Source organism: Micromys minutus, assembly GCF_963924665.1.
Source record: "Micromys minutus genome assembly, chromosome: 8".
In the NCBI taxonomy this organism is placed as follows: Eukaryota; Metazoa; Chordata; class Mammalia; order Rodentia; family Muridae; genus Micromys; species Micromys minutus.
Window position 1 is genome coordinate 25,588,587 of NC_137977.1, and position 17,807 is coordinate 25,606,393.

Sequence of the window (17,807 nt, forward strand, 5' to 3'; positions counted from 1 at the left end):
TCACGATTCCTCAGCTCAACGGGGCTGCAATTAAGTAGTACTCTGTGTGTGCGTGTGCGTACGTGTGTGTACATGCCTGTCTGTCTAGGGATTAAACCCTTGCCCGTGCTACAAAGGTACTCCATTACTGAGCTGTGGGCCTTAGCTCCAACTTGGAATTTTGACATTAAACCTGATCTCTGATATGTGCCTATTATCTATTTCACTGCGAAGACCCAAAAGGTTGGTCCTTCAATGCCCTGTATTTCTCTGCATGCACTGAACAGCGCGCACATTTTAAGTCAGGCAGACTTGAATCTTCACTTTGGCTCTATTTCTCCCTAGCTGAACAAGAGCTATGGATTTCCTGAACCTGGTCATCTGCTGAGTGCAGATGTTATGAGGATTAGAGAGATGGCGCATGAGAGTGTCCAAGTCCCGGGAAGTGCTTTACAGCAGCAGCAGCCACCAGTGTCCTTAAGAAAACTCATGGCGAGGCAGTGTGACTAAAAGAAAACACTCAGCCAGGAGAAGTGAAACGGCCTGGTTCAGCTGGAACTCTGTAAGAGCAGCCGCAGCCGCTCACATGGGACACTGAGGCTTTGAACAGATGGAACAGACCCTCGACTACTTGGGGAGCCGAGCGTTGCCTAGGTCAAGCCTCCTGTGCACATGGAAGGCCACATCTACTTCAGAGATTTTATCTAACTTAGAGAAGGAAAGTGATGCAGACATAAGCCGAACTCCCACTTTTCCATAATGTTTTCTTTCTCTCCTAGGACGGATGAGTGAGTCTGCACCAGCAAGTCACATAAGGAGTGTTGTGCATGGAAAATATTACTGTGGCTCTCTAGGGAAATAAGTTTCTAAGTGCAGCAAGCTGAAATTAATAACTTTCCTAGTGGAAGTTCTTTTAGCAACATCTGGAGATGAAGCCGGGTGCAGTTTTCTCAGCCTTCGATTACCCTCCCTGTTTGCTTGGTGTGTGCCAGGGTGGGTCCACAGGACAAGCCACTCGGCCTCTTGCGCACTGACTGGAGGCCTCTGCAGCTGCGACTCCAGTGTCCTGAGGTCTCCAACCTGGTGACACCATTCTTTTCTCTGTGTTGGTTTGATGTCATTGGAAAGTCAGGGGGAGAGAAAAAAAAGTTTTCCAATTTCCAGTTTAGGCACTCACTGAATCAAGATAAATAATCTTGATTTGTGTACTAAAGGCTTAAGGAACTCAGAGAGGAAAAAAAAATAGAGACCAAAATATTGTTACTCAAAAAATTATGGTTGAGGGTATCAAAAAAAAAAAAAAAAAAAAAGAGTTTGGAAGGAGAATTAGAAATGAAAGATTTTCTTTGGGTTTTGAGAGCAAATCCTGTGAGAAAGGCTATTGTTTATATAATTTTTACATATTGGACTCAAATGGAAGCAGCATATAGATATTAAGGGAAAAATAAGATATAGAAGACAGGAACTCCTTCAGAACCAGCCAGCAAGATGGTGGCAGTTGTTGTAACAGCCATATGTGACAGGACAGACAGAAGCTTTTTCATTTTTTTCTTACTTATAAATTTAGAAAGAGTAGCCTGATTTCTATTTTCCACTGATGATATATGTTTTTAAATTTCAAACCAGACTCCCCCTGCTTTCTTATGTAAGACCACATGGAAGGACATTATGTTTGTCTGGTTTATTGAGTTTGTCTAGTTAACTGTAGCAAATAACATTTGAAGTTTGTCTTTATGGGCTTGACATGTTACTCAGAGTCAAAGTACTTGCTTTGCTCGTACAAGGCACTGTCTTCCATTCCCAGCACTGAAGAGAAAAAGGAAAAAGAAGGAAAGGGCCAGGTAGCTTAGCAGACATCCTAGCTTAGCATATCACTAAGTTTATCTCCTCTCTCACATATCTCTAAATTTATCTCCACTCTCTGCACATAAACAAATAGTCAATGCTAATACTTAGAAACAGGAAGCTATATAGGGACTTGGATGTGGAAGCACAGACTGAAAAATATACACATCTAGATGTTATTCAAGTGTAATTAAATATGTATTTTGTATGGGTGTTTCTCTGCATTAATGTTTCTGTACTATGTGCCTGCAGTGCTCTGAGAGGCTAAAAGAGGACTCAGATCTCCTTAGACTAGAGTTACAAAACAGATGGTTGGGAGCCACCACGTGGGTGCTAGGGATTGAACCTGGGTCCCCTGGATAAGCAGCTTGTGCTCTTAACGGCTGAGCTACCTCTCCAGCTCTATAGAATTCTTCTTTTTGGAAACAGTGTTTCTCTGTGTATCCCTGGCTGCCCTTGAACTAAAGATCTGACTCCTACCGGCTGCAAGTGCCACTACTGCCTGGCAATTTTAAAAATTAATTATAACATGTTCCTATCAATGAAAATCCTAGGGTAGTTCAAAGCAGCTATGCTTTAAAAAATATAACTAATACATAAAGATATATCTAAAGTTAAAAAATTAGAGGTCAAGATGGCCCTACTGTTGTAATCAACTGCAGAATACTAACTTGGGAAAATGATGAAAAAGAAATAGAAATTATAACGTGCCTTAAGGAGTGAAGGATTCTTCCCAGTCCCTCATCCCTGCTGGATGTGTGATTAGTGACGATTCTTTTATCACAGCGAGATGTGATAAAAAGAAACAGTCTCTGCCTGCCATATAGCCATGCTATTTGTATGCTGTAGAAAATGGAAGACAAACACTCTTACCATCAAGCTTACAATGGTAACTGTGCCATAATGGTTAAGAGAGCTGGCTTGCATTCCAACTTTCCCCCCATCAGCTCAGAGTCAGTGAGTAAAATAATGAATCTGCATGCACAATTTCCTCATCTGTGGGTCACTGCTCCTAGGAACACCTACACCCAAGCGAGGAGAGCTCTGAGTTTGACGAGGCTGGTTCTCTCTTGCCATAATCTCAGCACATGTTCCTGTTATCTAGATTAAATCCTTCAAGTTTTGCCTTTCATATCACTTCCTCGGAGAGTTTTGTTTCAGGTAATATGGTTTCTGTATCAACAGAAGAACTACTAATCGGCTGAGTACATTAGGCCCTATTAAAATAACCTAATCTATAGGGTCAGCGATTATTTCCTGTAAGGGTAAAACACATTCTTTAGCGTTTGCAGTCCATATTAGAAGGAAGAGGCCATGTTACAATAAAACTTTACTTGAGAATATTTGAATGTGAATGTACATACATCCTCAGGGTCTTGACTGGCGGGATAAGGCCTCTACTTTGTGGCTGACTGGCCCCTCACGTCTGAGGATGGCAATAAGGTAGGAAACGGAAAGGAACCTCAACCCTGCAAGGAGGCGACTTCAGTGACTACGGGATGCTGCGGCCAGGGGTGAGGGGCGCGGCCCGGCGGGGAGGGGCGGGCAGAGAGCGAAGAGGGCGGGGCGGCGCAGCTTTGTCGTCATCGTCGTCCCCGCCTTCTCCCCAGGGGCCGCGGCGGAGCCTCGGCGGCGGTGCTCAGTGCGGGAGGAGAGCGTCTTAGCGTCGGCAGCGGCCATCTACACGCCGCAGCGCGTACCTCTCGGCCTCCCGGCGACCCCCAGCCGCGGCGCCCGCTCTCGTTCAGCTCTCTCGCTCGCCCTCCTTCCCTGAGGCCTGCTGCGCCATGGCCTTGGCGTTGGCGGCGCTGGCGGCCGTGGAGCCGGCCTGCGGCCCTGGGTACCAGCAGGTGAGCGGCCCCGGGCCTGCCCCGCCCTCCGCCGGCCACTCGACGCCGGGGCTTTGCAGGCCGCGCCGGGCCTGGGCTGGACCCCGGGGCCTGGGCCTGGGCCTGTCGCGGCTCGGGCCAGCCGGGCGGGACCTCGTTAACCCCAGTTCCCAGGTCGGGTGGGGCCCGGAGGCTGAACTCGTGGCGCTCTAGGCGCTGCGACCAAGAGGCATCGGTTTTTCCTTCTCTCAGCTTTGGTTTGATGTCATTGGAAAGTCAGGGGGCGAGGGGAAAAAAATTAAGAAAAAAAGGTAAAGGAAATGGGTTCAGAAGAAAAGATCGTAATCACCGGTACCTCTGCCGGCGGCTGTCCGCAGCAAGGTGCGATTACTCAGGGTTTCAGAGCCTCGTTTCTGTCCAAACCCATCCCCCCCACCCCCACCCCCCACCCCCAGCTCCCTTTAAAGATTCGAGTCAAAAAATGAAGCCAGAGAGGAGCCCGCAGCTTTCAATCGATTTGGAAGAGGAGATGTTTGGCTGGAGAGGCCCCAAAATGTAGGGCTTCGTTGAAGCTGCAGGGCGTGTGCCCGGGTGTATTTTGCACGCTTAGAAATGACGTTTAAGAGATTTAATAGCATATCGAGGGAGGAAATATATCCAGATGATTGGGTTATTATCTGCTGTGTGATTCTGTAAATTGAGGCCCTAGGGAAAAGAGATTTTTTTCCCCCTCCCGGTGTGTGACTGGGTTTCCTCGGGAATTTAGAGACTTTTGGGGGGGGGGTTAGGTATTAATCTAAAATATAACGTAATCCTGGGAGTTAAGCCAGAGAGTTGTTGATCGTACCGCGGGCAGCTGCTTCTGTTTTGTCAGTTTCAAATGTTTTCAGTATTACTTGCATACAAAAATGTTAGTCCTGCTTTTTTCGACATAAAATGGCGTGAATTAAGTGATCTATGTTTATAAAACCGGGACGATTAACGCGTGTTGCAGATTAACCCTGTCGCGATCAGTTGCTGGTTTGTTTTGCTGTCTTCAGTGTTGTGTTGTAATCCTCCCTTCTTCCCGCCCCCGCCTCTCCCTGGACTCCTGAAATGACTAGTTAAGAATTTAGCCTCTTGGTTTCATAAACGCCCCAAATTGTGGCTGTGCAGACTGATCTTTACGTCTTCACCGCCTTTATTCTATGACCTTGGATGAGACTCCGTGTGCTTCCTGCTTTAATAAATTCGAGTCACAGATGTCACTAGTTTCATCGACGTGTTTACAGACCCCCGAACCTTATAGCGTCGGTCTTTCCATTCTCAGCTTGGATGGGCAGAAGGGCTATGGATTTTCTTTGTATTGCCATCTTACAGACCTTTGGGGTAATATTGGTTGGCTTCTATAATACAGAAAATTTGACAAAATTATGCTTTTGTCGGCTTGGTGTTTAGTTTTTTTTAATTATGCAGAATTTAGGTTATGTTAGGGATGTGCCATCTTTGTATCATTATTCTCAAAGCAATTTGCTGGGCATGGTGGCTCATGTCCATAATCCTAGCAGTTGGGAGGCTGAAGCAGGAAGATTGAACGTTTTAGGCCAGCCTGCATTGCCAGATTAATTGCAACCCAACCTGAGATATAGAAGCCTTGGCAACAACAAAATAAATTTGAGAAAATAATTCAATAAAACATGAAACAATCTTAGAAGAAATTATAAAACATCAAAACTGAAAAAGTCTAGCCAGATACAAATCTATTCCCAAAAGTTCATACATGGGCACATATTCTTGTAGATTAGAGCTATGTAAATATACAAAAGTGTGATCAGTATGCATGTGCTCAGATAAGGAGTGCTGGTTGATTTACTGTGTACAAGTCACAGCAGACACGGTTTACATCTATCTTCATTGAGCCCTAAATAATACTTTTATGAGTCAAGGTTCTCATTTTGTAGATGGCAGAGTCAACTCTGAGGGGCTCAGTGACTTGCTCAAGTTCACAAAACTGCTGAATGGTGAAAACAAGAGTGTTTGTTCATTTATTCACCTATAGAAGAGGCTCATGGCCCAAAGACAGGCTGTATCCATTAGCAGAAATGTATGTATACATGTATATTATATACTCATGAATATAGACAAGCACATCTTTATACATTCATGCCATTCCACGAGCTCATAATCACAGTTTGATGTGTCCATAGTCTCAGGCATGTGCATTCACTTTCATGTGTGTGTTTTTGCACATATGCATGTACAAAGGCACATGATCATTAGTAAAATTGGATTTTCAAATCTCTTAGTTTTCTTTTTTTTTTTTTTTTTTTTTGTTCAGTATTGACAGTAGGGCCTACAACCTAGGGCTGTTCACTTTTTTTAAGATTTATTTTTTATGTATATGAGTACACTGTAGCTGTCTTCAGACACACCAGAAGATAGTATGGGATCTCATAACAGATGGTGAGTCAGCATGTGGTTGCTGGGATTTGAACTCAGGACCTCTGGAAGAGCAGTCAGTGCTCTTAACCTCCGAGCCGTCTCTCCAGCTCCCAGGGCTGTTCACTTTCATCTCTAGTCCCTCTATTAGCTATTTTCTATGTGACATGTAATTGTATGGTTGAGCCATGACTATTGGTAGTTCCTAAGAATATAGTTTAACATTTCCTGGCGTTTGTTATCTCACACACCTATAACTTCTTTTGTAGTGTGTAATAATAGATTATGCACATTGAAAGGGCTTTGAACTATAGAATGCTGGTGAATTGTCCAGGCTACTTGATAGGAACATGCTACTCTTTGGACTGTCACACATGGCTTTTGTCACTTACTTTGATTTGTTCTGAGGTGATCCTCCAGCCAAGCAACTCTAATGGAAAGCCTTAGGGTTCATTCAGAATTGCTAACACTGCTGGCCTCTTTTGCTTTTATGGGTCTTTATTGATGTATGCTCAACTTGAACTTAGTATACTAACAGTTTATAGACAGGCTGGGCTTAGTTTCCCTGTAGCATGATTTTCCCTCCTTTTTGCAGTTTTAAAACGTAGACTATATTCAATATATGTTGAGCAGTGTTTCAGAAAGGTTTAGGTAGGCTCATGCCCAGCTGTGGCTAGCTCAAGGAGGACATCAATTGCTGGTCATCCATTTTCCTTATTGCAGTTGTGACAGATCTTTGCCTCTGTATCATGAATTTTGCTACCTTGTGCCAGATGTTTTGAGATATTTGAATTCTATATATAGACAGTGCTTTAATATACATTAAAAGCACACCACAGAATGTGCTGTTTTAGACATAGCTCACAGCCTGCTGAGGAACTTGCTTATTTGTGGCCATCGCCAGTCAGTTTGTATAGCATTCCAGACGGCAAACCAGGCGTGGGGATGACAGCTTTTTGGGTTTAGTTCTCTTGAGTATTCTGCAAGGACATTTTGATAGATGAGGGAAATAACAGGTGAAACTATGCATTTGGTGAGGCTTGATCTTGGAAGAGCTGGGTGGTGCCCTGTGTGAGCTGTTGTAAAGTTTCAGAAGCTGCCGTTGTATCACAGGTTGTCTCTTGTGTCTTGTCAGTCTTAAAGATTATTTGCTGTATTTGTGGCCAAATTGTTAGTCATCAAAGAAAATTCGTAAAAGATATTGAAGCAGGGCACAGTGTTTGGTACACAATGTGATTTTGTGCTTTGGAGGCTGAGACAGTAGGATGGTAGCCTCTAAGCCTGTCTGGATTACATAGTGAAAGCCCGTCTTAAACAAACATAGGTACATTGTTTATGGAAGATAGATAAATTGTATCTTTGAAAAAAAATTTAGAATTCTGTAAGACACATAGAAAATATACTATATTAACTCTTTATTCCCTTGTCTCTTTTGATGTTGGAGATTGAATTTAGAGTAACTGTATACTCTGCCACTGAGTACCTCCCAGCCTAAGCATTTGTTAAAAGATTTTATTTATTTATTGTATCTATTTGAGTAAACTGTCACTGTCTTCATACACACCAGAAGAGGGCATTACAGATGGCTGTGAGCACCATGTAGTTGCTGGGAATTGAACTCAGGTCTTGGCAACAGCAGTCAGTGCTCTTAACCACTGAGCCATCTCTCCAGCCCCATCCTAAGCATTTTTAAGAACAAAGTCTGCCAGCGGTAAGTACATTCACATATGTTTGAAACCAGCCCTGTGTCTAGCACCCATTAAACAATACTCCGCCTTGCTTGTTCCAGCCTGTCAATTAGACTCCATTGTAAGTGCAGTCAGTTATTTTTCTTTTTGTAGCTTTCTTTTTTCGTGGTCCTATCAAGGCTCATCCAAATAGTTGGTGTCAGAATTTCTTTCTTAAGGCTGAACAGTATTTTGTTGTATGTTTGTTTTGAGATGGAATCTCTTGTGCCATGGCCTGACCTCATTTTACACACAACATACATGCACACACTGAGGCTGACCTTGAACTCCTGCCTCCTCCACTTCTCAGGTTCTGGGGTTACAGGCTGATGCTACACCTACCATGCCTGCCTATGCTACATTTAAAAAAATAAATTCATTTGCTGATGGATATTTAGTCTTTGTGTATAATGCACTGAGAACATGGGTATAAAAATCTCTCTTGGTCCTTGATTTTGAATTTTGTGAGCATATACCCAGAAGTGTAATTCCTGGAAAGTTTGATAATCCTTTTTAAATTTTCTTAGAACTATTATTCTGTTATCCATCATAGGCACATCATTTTGCATTGCTGCCAACACTGTATAAAGATTTCAGTTTCTTCATAATCTCAACAACAGTTTGATTATATTTAATTTTTAATTTTATTTTTTGCAGTGCTAGGGATGGAAGCCAGGCCTTGTTAATGGCAGGCACACTCTACACCAGCCTTCTTCTGACTTCTTGGTACTAGCTATCTGTTGATGGGTTGTGAAGCCATCTCCTTTGTATTGATTTCTGTTTCCTAAATGATTAGTTAAGTACAGTATATTGGCTGTTTGTACATTGCCTTTGTAGAAATTGCTATTGCTATAATTGTTTTTTCAGATAGGCTGGGCTGGAACTCTCTATAGATCAGGTTAGCTTACAGAACTCTGACTATATCTGTCACCCATAAATTGGTATTAGAGGTGTATACCACCACATCTAAACTGAAATTATTTTTTAATGGTATTATATTTTTTAACTTTGGGGGCAGGGGGAAGTCTCACTATGTAGTCCTGCCTGTTCTGGAACTTGCTATGTAGACCAGGCTGGCCTTGAACTCACAGAGACAGACTTGCCTGTCCCCGCCTTCCAAGTTCTGGGATTATTATTGGTATTTCAAATACATACCAAGTAGTGTAGTGTGATAAACCTTATAGAAACCATCACCTGCATTTAGTAAATACCAATAAATAGCCACTATTATTTCATTTATATTCATACTATATTTTGAATCAACTAAATTTTTTGTTATTTTCATTTTATATGTTTGGAGACAACAGGATCTTATACTGCCTGAGACTCTAGCTAGCCTTGAACTTGGAACAGTCCTCCTGCGCCAATCTTCCAAGAGCTGGAGTTATAGGCATATACCATTATGCTGTTATTTCATGTATACACATTTTTATGTGAAATATAGAAAAGAATGGTATTTCAAATGGATATCACATGGGGCTAGCATCATAAGAACTATAACAAAAACCTTTATTATGTTATCTTTTGTGGATATGGTGGAGGTCAGAGGACAACCTCCTATCATTCAGGTCCTGGAGATGGAATATAGGTTATTGGGCTTGGTAGCTAGTGCCATCTTGCAGTCCCTGAGAGCTCTTTTTAATCTGTTAGAAATGTGGAAATAGTATTTGTAAATGTCAGGAACTACTGACTACAGAACTGTGATTGTCCCATGTGTTTGAATTGGCTCACTCTTGGCAAGCCTTGTTCTCTGCATCATTTTTTTTTTTTTTTTTTTTTGTAGCATTGGTGGATTCTTGATCTATTCTTGCTTTTTGGCTGGGTCCACTGGCCATCATTTGTTAAGGGAGAATTATTGGCTTCATAGCTCTGTGCTCTGTAAACAGAACAAAACTTCCTGGTTTGGACAGAAGCCAAGACTCAGTTGAGCTAGCTGCCCCCAGGGAATTCTGTTCTAAGGACTTTTCACTGCTGGTCCTGGACATACATGTTTATTTCAAACATTAATTACAATATGCTCTACTATATTAAGTTATAAAAATAAAACTTACCATGAGAATGACTTTGATGTTTTGCTTTAGACTGGGTCTCACTGTGTAGCACAGACAGGTCTTGAACTTTGGACCCTTGTGCTTTAACTTTTATAGTGCTAGGATTACATAGGCTTTAAAATGAATCCTTATATTTCTTTATCTTGTTATTTTTTAATAAATACAACTGCTTTGTGAGAATCATATTCTTGTAAATAACTATACCCATTTAGATAAAAAAAAGTTAGTTGTAGGTTAATGCTGAAAATAAAGTTGAAGATAATCTTTTCCCCCCTCAGGTCATTGTTGCCAATAAACTAGGCAGCTGGTAAACATGTATTAGATCTATTGGGTTTTGTAAACCTTTTAGTGACAGTTGCTTCTGGTGGCTGGAGGTAGAAAAACAGTTTGCATTAATTCATGTGTAGTATTAGAACAGGTGTGATAGAAATCACCTATTATACCTTGCCTGTAAATTAGGTTCTCACCCAATTTTCTGAACACATAATTTCTTTTTGATTTGGTTTTTGAGACAGAGTCTATATAGTCCTGGCTGCCCTGGAACTTAGTGTGTAGACCAGGCTGGCTTCTAACTCATAGAGATCCACCTGCCTCTGAAGTGCTGGGATTAAAGGTGTGCACTACCACACCAGGCTATGTGTTTCTTATTTTGCCAACAACTTGAAGAGATGGCTCAGTAGAAGCACCTGCAGTCATGAGAATCTGAGCTCTAAATGCCAGCACACATGCAAAGTGCAGGCTGATCTTATGTGGCTTACCTACAGAGTTGGGCATGGAGACTGGAAGATCCCTGGAGACTTACTGGCCAGTCAGCCATGCTGATTCCATGAGCTTCAGGTTCACTGAGAGATACTGCCTCAAAAGTTAAGTGACAAATGGAAAGTGGTTGGGGAATCACCTTCTGTCCACTTTTGGCCTCCCGATATGGACGAAGACACATGCTCAAAGACATGTACACAGCAAGGCTTTTGTGTTCATCAGGTTTTCTATAAAGTTCCTCTGGCCCTCTTCCATGCTGTGTGGAGAACAAGGTTGTGTGAGAGGATGATACGTACTGCTCATATGGAAGGGGTGGGGCTGACCATTGGGATTCTCAGTTGGTCCTGTATCCTATACCTGTTCTTCTTGACATACCTACATCTTTGTGTTGTTTTAAAGGACTTCCTTTTAGGACAAATTTCATCATTTCTTACACCATCTTAGAACAACTCATGTTGCCCAAGAAATGCTACTTTCTTTTTAGACAGTGATACTGGAAACCAGATCTACCCTGGATATCATTAGTTCTTGGTCTTCTAAGGTAGCAAAGATAGAAAATGCCTGTGCACTTGTTCTTTTAAGTGCTGGGTGTTGAACCCTTGGTCTTCTGTGTGCTGCATGTGTGCTTCATCATTAAGTTATACCCTCAGCCCTATAAACAATATTTGCATAAATAAATTATCCAAAGCTAACTTGACACTCTTATCTCTAACTCTCTTTATGTATATAGTGGTATCTGAATGATTAACTCATGTAGGAAACTCTCTTATTCTGCAGAAGACAGGGCACACACATAGTTGTCAACTACTAGGTTCTAGAATTACCTTCCCCTACTTTCTTGAGATATAAGGCACTCTCTGCATATATAAGACATAGTTTTGTCATGGGCTGCCCATCATCCTGCCAGTGAAATTAATTTTTTTTATTTGTTTTTTGTTTTGTTTTGTTTTTTTGAGACAGTCCTGGAACTCTATGTATACCAGGCTGGCCCTTGAACTCAGAGATCTATCTTCTACCTGGGATTAAAGAGTACACACTATGCTTGGCTTCATCTAAATGGATTTTTATTAAGATTTATTATGTGTTATAAAGGTCTATAGGATTTTACACCTGTCTCTTTACATATAAATATATCATACATACATATACACACACACACACACACACACACACACACACACACACACGCGTGCGCGCGTGTGTGTGTGTGTGTGTGTGTGTGTATAAACAGAGTTTCCTCGTGTTCCTATTAATGGTCATGTTTGCCTTTTCTGTTTTTTTAAATATATCTATTTTTTTACATTTTATTTATTCTTTTATGTTATGAGTACACTGTTGCTGTCTTCAGACACATCAGAAGAAGGTATCAGATCCTGTTACAGATGGTTGTGAGCCACCATGTGATTGCTGGGAATTGAACTCAGGACCTCTGGAAGAGCAGCCAGTACTCTTAAGTGCTGAGCCATCTCTCCAGCCCCAGCCTTTTCTATTTTTAAAAGGGACATACTTTTAGAGAATTTACTTATGCTGCCTTTGTAAATTTCTTGGGAAATGTTGTAGACTGGGGAACTAACAGTAGTCCTCTCAGGTTTTTGAAGCTCCCTTTGTGAGAGCTTTGTGTTATGGCATTCAGACATCTCATAAAATTTCTCCTAAATAAATACTTTTTCCCTCCCTTTCTCTACCATGAGGATCTCAGCCAGGGCCTGCTCACGGTAGGCCAAGTGCTCTACCACTGAGCTCCATTCAGGTTTGAAGCTTGTGATATATACTTTAGTGTCTAGTTTTACCTTGGGCCTTATCTAACGGGGATAACTGAAGAGGATGTAAAGATTACTGAAACATCGAATTGGCAACTGTCCCACTTCTATCACGAAGCAGCTGAGTGATGGTAAGAATATTAACGTCTTTCTAGACTCCTCATGCCAGGAGATCAAACCCAGTACCTTGTAGCCTGTAAGGCAAATGCTCCACCACTGAGTGCATTCCCAGCCCTGACTAATGCCACTAAAGTATACATAGGTAAGTTTATGTGAAACATTATAAATTGGTGCATAATTTTAGACAGAAAATACCTTTTTAAAAAACTGCTCTTACAGGTGTGTATTACCTTTAGTTGTCTAGTCTGTCAGTTTATGAATTAAAAGTAATTATGTGTATATTTGTGCTATCTGTGTGTGGATACCCACTGAGAAGAGAAGAGTATTGGATCCCCTGGAGCTGGAGCTACAGGCATTTGTGAGCACCAGATGTAGGTGCTGGAAACTGAACAGGAAAAGTACTTAACCACAGAACCATCTTTCCAGGTCCCTATAATAATGTTGTTATTGTTGTTTTAAATCAGCTGTAGGTGTGTATGTTTGGAAGGAACAGGATGGGATTCTCACATATGTCATGATGCATGTGTGTAAACTAGAGGACAGCTTTGTGGAGCTGATTCTCTTCTTCCACCTTTCTTGTGGGCCAGTCTGGCTTTGAGCTCATAGCTTTCAAATAAATTTAATCCAAATGATTTTAGATCTAAGACTTTCCATTTTAGTGACAATATTGAGATGAGAATTCCTGACTACCTTGGAAAGGCCCTCAGCAGTGGTAGGCATATCTTCACTGAATTTTAAAGTGAGCTGGTAAAATTGTTGTCATCTAGCTTTCCCTAGTTAAGGCTGTTGGGGTTGGTCTTTGCTCTGTGTATTCAGATGCTGAGTTCTTTGCTGCTATACTTGTTGTGTCTAGCTATCCCTAATTAAGGCTATCCTTTAGAGCTAAAAAAAAAACTATTTCTGAGAAATGAACTTTTTTTCCTCTTTAAATATTTTAAATTTCAGCCACTACAGTCACATCATAAAACAGTATTTAGTGATAAAAGGAAATACCCTGCCCAGTAAGTAGAGAATGTTATAGCTTGTACATCTCCGAAAGATTCAAAGAATTCTGGGAATTTTTATTTCCTATGTGTTTTTCTTTATTAGACACAGTTTCTTCTCAGCATGTCATAATGTAGGAAAGGTATTTTTAAAAAAATCTTTGTGTACTGGTTTATAAAAGCATTATTCTTGTTAGAATATGTGAAGTGTGACTGGTTTCTTTTGAGATCCTCAAATTCTCTATCCTTTATCTCAGCCTCCAAGGCTAAGATTATGAGGTTGTGTCCCCATGGTATGGTTAAAGGGAAAGTTTTAAATGTAGATATGAGAGAACACACAGAGGCATCTGGAGGATTTGAGAGCAGAGAGAGAAGTAATAGACTGAACATTGCCATTGTATTAGGGTTTCCATTGCTGTGAACAGACACCATGACCAAGGAAGGACAACTTTTAATTGGGGCTAGCTTACAAGTTTAGAGGTTCAGTCCATTATCATCAAGGCAGGAGTATGGCAGCTTCCATGGCACTGGAGGAGCTGAGAGTTCTACATCTTATTCGGAGAGAAGACTGATTTTCAGTCAACTAGCAGAAGGGCCTCTCAAATCCTATCCTGCACAAAGATGCACTTCCTCCAACAAGGCCACACCTCCTAATAGTGCCACTTACTGGGCCAAGACACCCAAACCACCACTACTGCCGACTCGGTGGACTTGGCCATGAGAGAAGCAGGAACAGAGCAGTGAGATAGAGGGACAGAGTCAGGGAGGGAGAGACATCGAGAGGGAGACAGGCAGAGAAAGACTATAGCTGAGATAGGATTCTATGGAGAATGAGTAGCTGGAAAGGGAGTGGGCAGAGAAGCCCATGAGCTGGGGAAGTTTAGGCTAGAGGAGGAGGAGGGAAGAGTTAGTTGCCAACCTGGACTCTGAAATGTTTAACAGGCACTTGTGATACTGAGAGCCTGGAGGCCAAGTGCTTTAGTATGCTAATAGCATGACCGAAAACCAATTTCCCTTTTGCCTTTAGAATTGGGGGAAATGGAGTTTCTTTTAGACCTGACACATTTCCAGTCTTTATTAAATACTAGCCCACTGAAGGCAAGCCATTAGCCTGGAAGACTCTTGGCTTCAGATTTTACTAAAGCTTGGTGCCATTTACTTGAGTGTCTTGATAGAGCCATCAGTTCTGGAAATAATTTGAACAAAATACACTGATCCCATAGGTCCGTAAGCTAAAGGTACATCTGGCACCATAATTGCAGCTGTTTAGTGCTTTTGCAGATGAATAGTGACTTTGTTCAGAGTTTTGTCTTTTTAGGTAAGTTGAATTGGAATTGAGTACCTACTATGTGTCTACCTACTATGTATTTACCTTGTTGTCTGGTCAATATGACTGAAAATGGAGAATGATGGGTTAAAGTAAATGATGTTGGTGATCACAGTTGGCTGTATTTGCTCTCATTTCTAAGGATTCATTTCCCCTGCCAAACCAAGTGTTCATTTGCTGTATTTATATTACCAGGGACAGCCACACAGCTTTTAACCAGAAGCTCTATGAACATGAGGATCGCCTCTTAGAGTGAAGCATTTATCTTTTGTTTCTGACACTGTTGGGTAGTCTAAATGCCTCAATTGTGCATATAGACAGTTTTACTATGTATGCTGTAGCTGATCTGGAGCTCACTGTATACTAGGCTAACCTCAAATTCAGACATTCTGCTTCCTGCCTCCTGAGAGCTGGGATTAAACAACAGCTCTTAAAATAGAAAAGACAGTAATTATGATTTTTATCTTCAGTGGGATTTCAGCCTAGTTGTCTTTTGATATCTTGTTTGTAGTTCTTTTGGTAAAAGCATTTTTTTATTCTCCAGAAGTAATTGTCACCTCTGCTTACTGCCTCAAATCTGCTAACCTAGGTCTAGAATATTTTCAGCCTCTGAGACTTACTGCTTAATAAGCTCACTTTCTAATTCTTTCTGAATTCTGGCTGGCTGGTTCAAAGTCCTCTCCAAGCTGACTGGTTCAGTCTGGCTTTTCTCTTGGTTTCTGACTGAATTGCTCTCCTTGGCCTAAAACTAACTCTGGCAATCTGTTGTAATCTTCTGGCTCATTCTGTCTTTACCTGTGTCTAACTTGTTCTCTCTTCAATCTGTCTCTGTGAAACTGCCCTGGTGAAACGGTCTCCTCCTTCCCTTCCTCTGTGCTGTTTTCTCTTGTGTTGTATCTTTTTCCTTTTCCTCCTGAGAGCTGGGCGTATCCTATCCTGTCAAATCTTTCTCTGACTCATCCCTTTGACACTCAGACATCACTTCTAAACATGGCTGCTTTCTTCTACAAACTAACTTTACTGTAACTTTAATTTTTTTTAAGATCTACTTTTAATGATGGTTCTTAAATGCTTTAACCTCCCTTTTAGCCCATCACCCACCATCTTTTGTGGAAAAGAAAGGATACAAGGGAAGTGGACCTGTTTAGAAAGGTTCTTTGGAGCAACTCCCGTCTGTGATGTCTGGAAGTCGGCAGTTCAGTTCACAGGTCAGCAGCAAACACTTCATGGATACACCAGCGGTCCGGTTCGGTAGAGTCAGGTTAGCAACAGCGGTGGCACTACCTAACATAGGTAGCTGGGCCTTAGCCTCTGCATAGTCAGCAGGAGGGACCAGGAGGCATGCCAGGAAAAGTTCTCAGCTATGGCTTTCTTAGAGAAGTGAAGATCAGTGAAGATTCAAGACCAACTGGTCTTGCCTCTCAGTTCGTGCATCTGTCTCAGCTGACATCACTCTGCCAATCAGCCCGAGTCAGCAGTAAGAAACTCTAGCACACCACCAGAAGTTTTTTTGGTGCATTCCTCTCAATGGAGTCCCAACAAATGGAGCTTAACTATGCAATGCAAGGTGAACCAATACATGCATGTCATTGTGAAGAATCCTTCATCACCTGCCCTTTCTTGTACTTGCTTTGGCAGAACATCTTTTCAAAACCTGTATCTGCTTCAGGAAAACACTCCTTCACCCGTTTGCCTCAGCAAAACCTCATCCATCCAACATGACTGACTTTCCAAAGAACCCTTAAGTTTCCACCTCACTTTACTTCTGTTGTTCTGGATTTAAAATGTTCACTAAGGGCATGACTATATTCCAGCCAGAGTGGTTAAAGGTGTGTGTTAAGAGCTGAGCCACACCACAACTAGAAACAGGGTTTTTCCAGTAAATAATACATCTTGGGGACTGTTGTGTGAATAAATATCCTGCAACTGCTTTTCTCCCAGGGAACACTGAATATTAAAGAAGCAATTTTTAAAATTACTATTTTATATGGGTACTTTTGTCTACATGTTTGTGCACCCCATGTGTGCAGTGCAATTAATTTTCACCTGTTCAGACATGTTCTATGGTCATTTGTGGGACTATTGATGGGATCCATTTCATTGAGGGTGACAGATACTGACTTAGCAAGTAAACAGTGATGTAGAATAGTTAATTTTAAGCTTTAAGTAAAATTAATAGTGTAGATTTAGCTTTTTGAAAAATAGAAAACATAATTACCTTTTTAAATTAAAATTTATTTCCTTAAAATTCTTTTCAAATCCTTTTAGATTTATTTTATGTTTATACAATAAATATTTTGTGTGCATGTATGTACATTCACTGTATGTATGCCTGGTACTCTTGGAGGTCAGAAGAGAGTAAATATCTAGTGGAATTGAAGTTATGGATAATTATGGGCCAAGGGATTAAACCCAGATTCTCTGCAAGAGTAGTATGTGCCCTCAACCCTCAAGCCATCTCTCCAACTCAAGCTTATTCTTTTAAAGTATAGAGTAATTTAAGTTTTTTTTCATTAGACTGAATAAACATTACACCATCTAATTTCTAAACACATTTTTTATTTTCCCTGACCTTGCTAGAAATTCAGATATATCAACAGTCAGCTGTCACTCTTCCCGAATTATCCTAGCTACCAACAACCATTAATCTTTCCCCATGAAAATGCAGTTTGAGAACATTTTTATATAAATAAAAGCATACAACATATAGTATTTTGTTAGTGGCTTTGTTCTTAGTATAATGCTTTTATAAAAAGCTTATTTATTTCATAGCAGTTTATCTTTTTTCTGGCTGAATAGTGTTTCATTGTATGGATAAACCACAGATCTTGTATCCATTTGTATGTTGATGAATTTTTGGTCATTACAAGTAGTTCTGTAACATCAAATTTTGTGTGGACATATGTCTTAACTCTGGGCTCACGACTTGAGAAACACTCTTTCTACCCCCACCAGCAGTTCTAATCTTTCTATATGCATCAGAACCCCTTTCTGTCTTTTTAGTGGATA

At 41.1% G+C, this 17,807-nt stretch overlaps 1 protein-coding gene across 1 annotated transcript in view; it reads left to right on the plus strand.

The window, feature by feature from the left end:
* Positions 1-3,425: 3,425 nt before the first annotated feature.
* The window catches only part of NDFIP1 (Nedd4 family interacting protein 1), a 38,504-nt gene continuing 24,122 nt past the window's right edge, over positions 3,426-17,807 (plus strand). Inside the window, exon 1 of the mRNA XM_080920468.1 lies at positions 3,426-3,674. Coding sequence (XP_080776594.1) covers positions 3,612-3,674 — 63 coding nt within the window. The 5' untranslated portion in view covers positions 3,426-3,611. The remainder of the gene's footprint in view (positions 3,675-17,807) is intronic.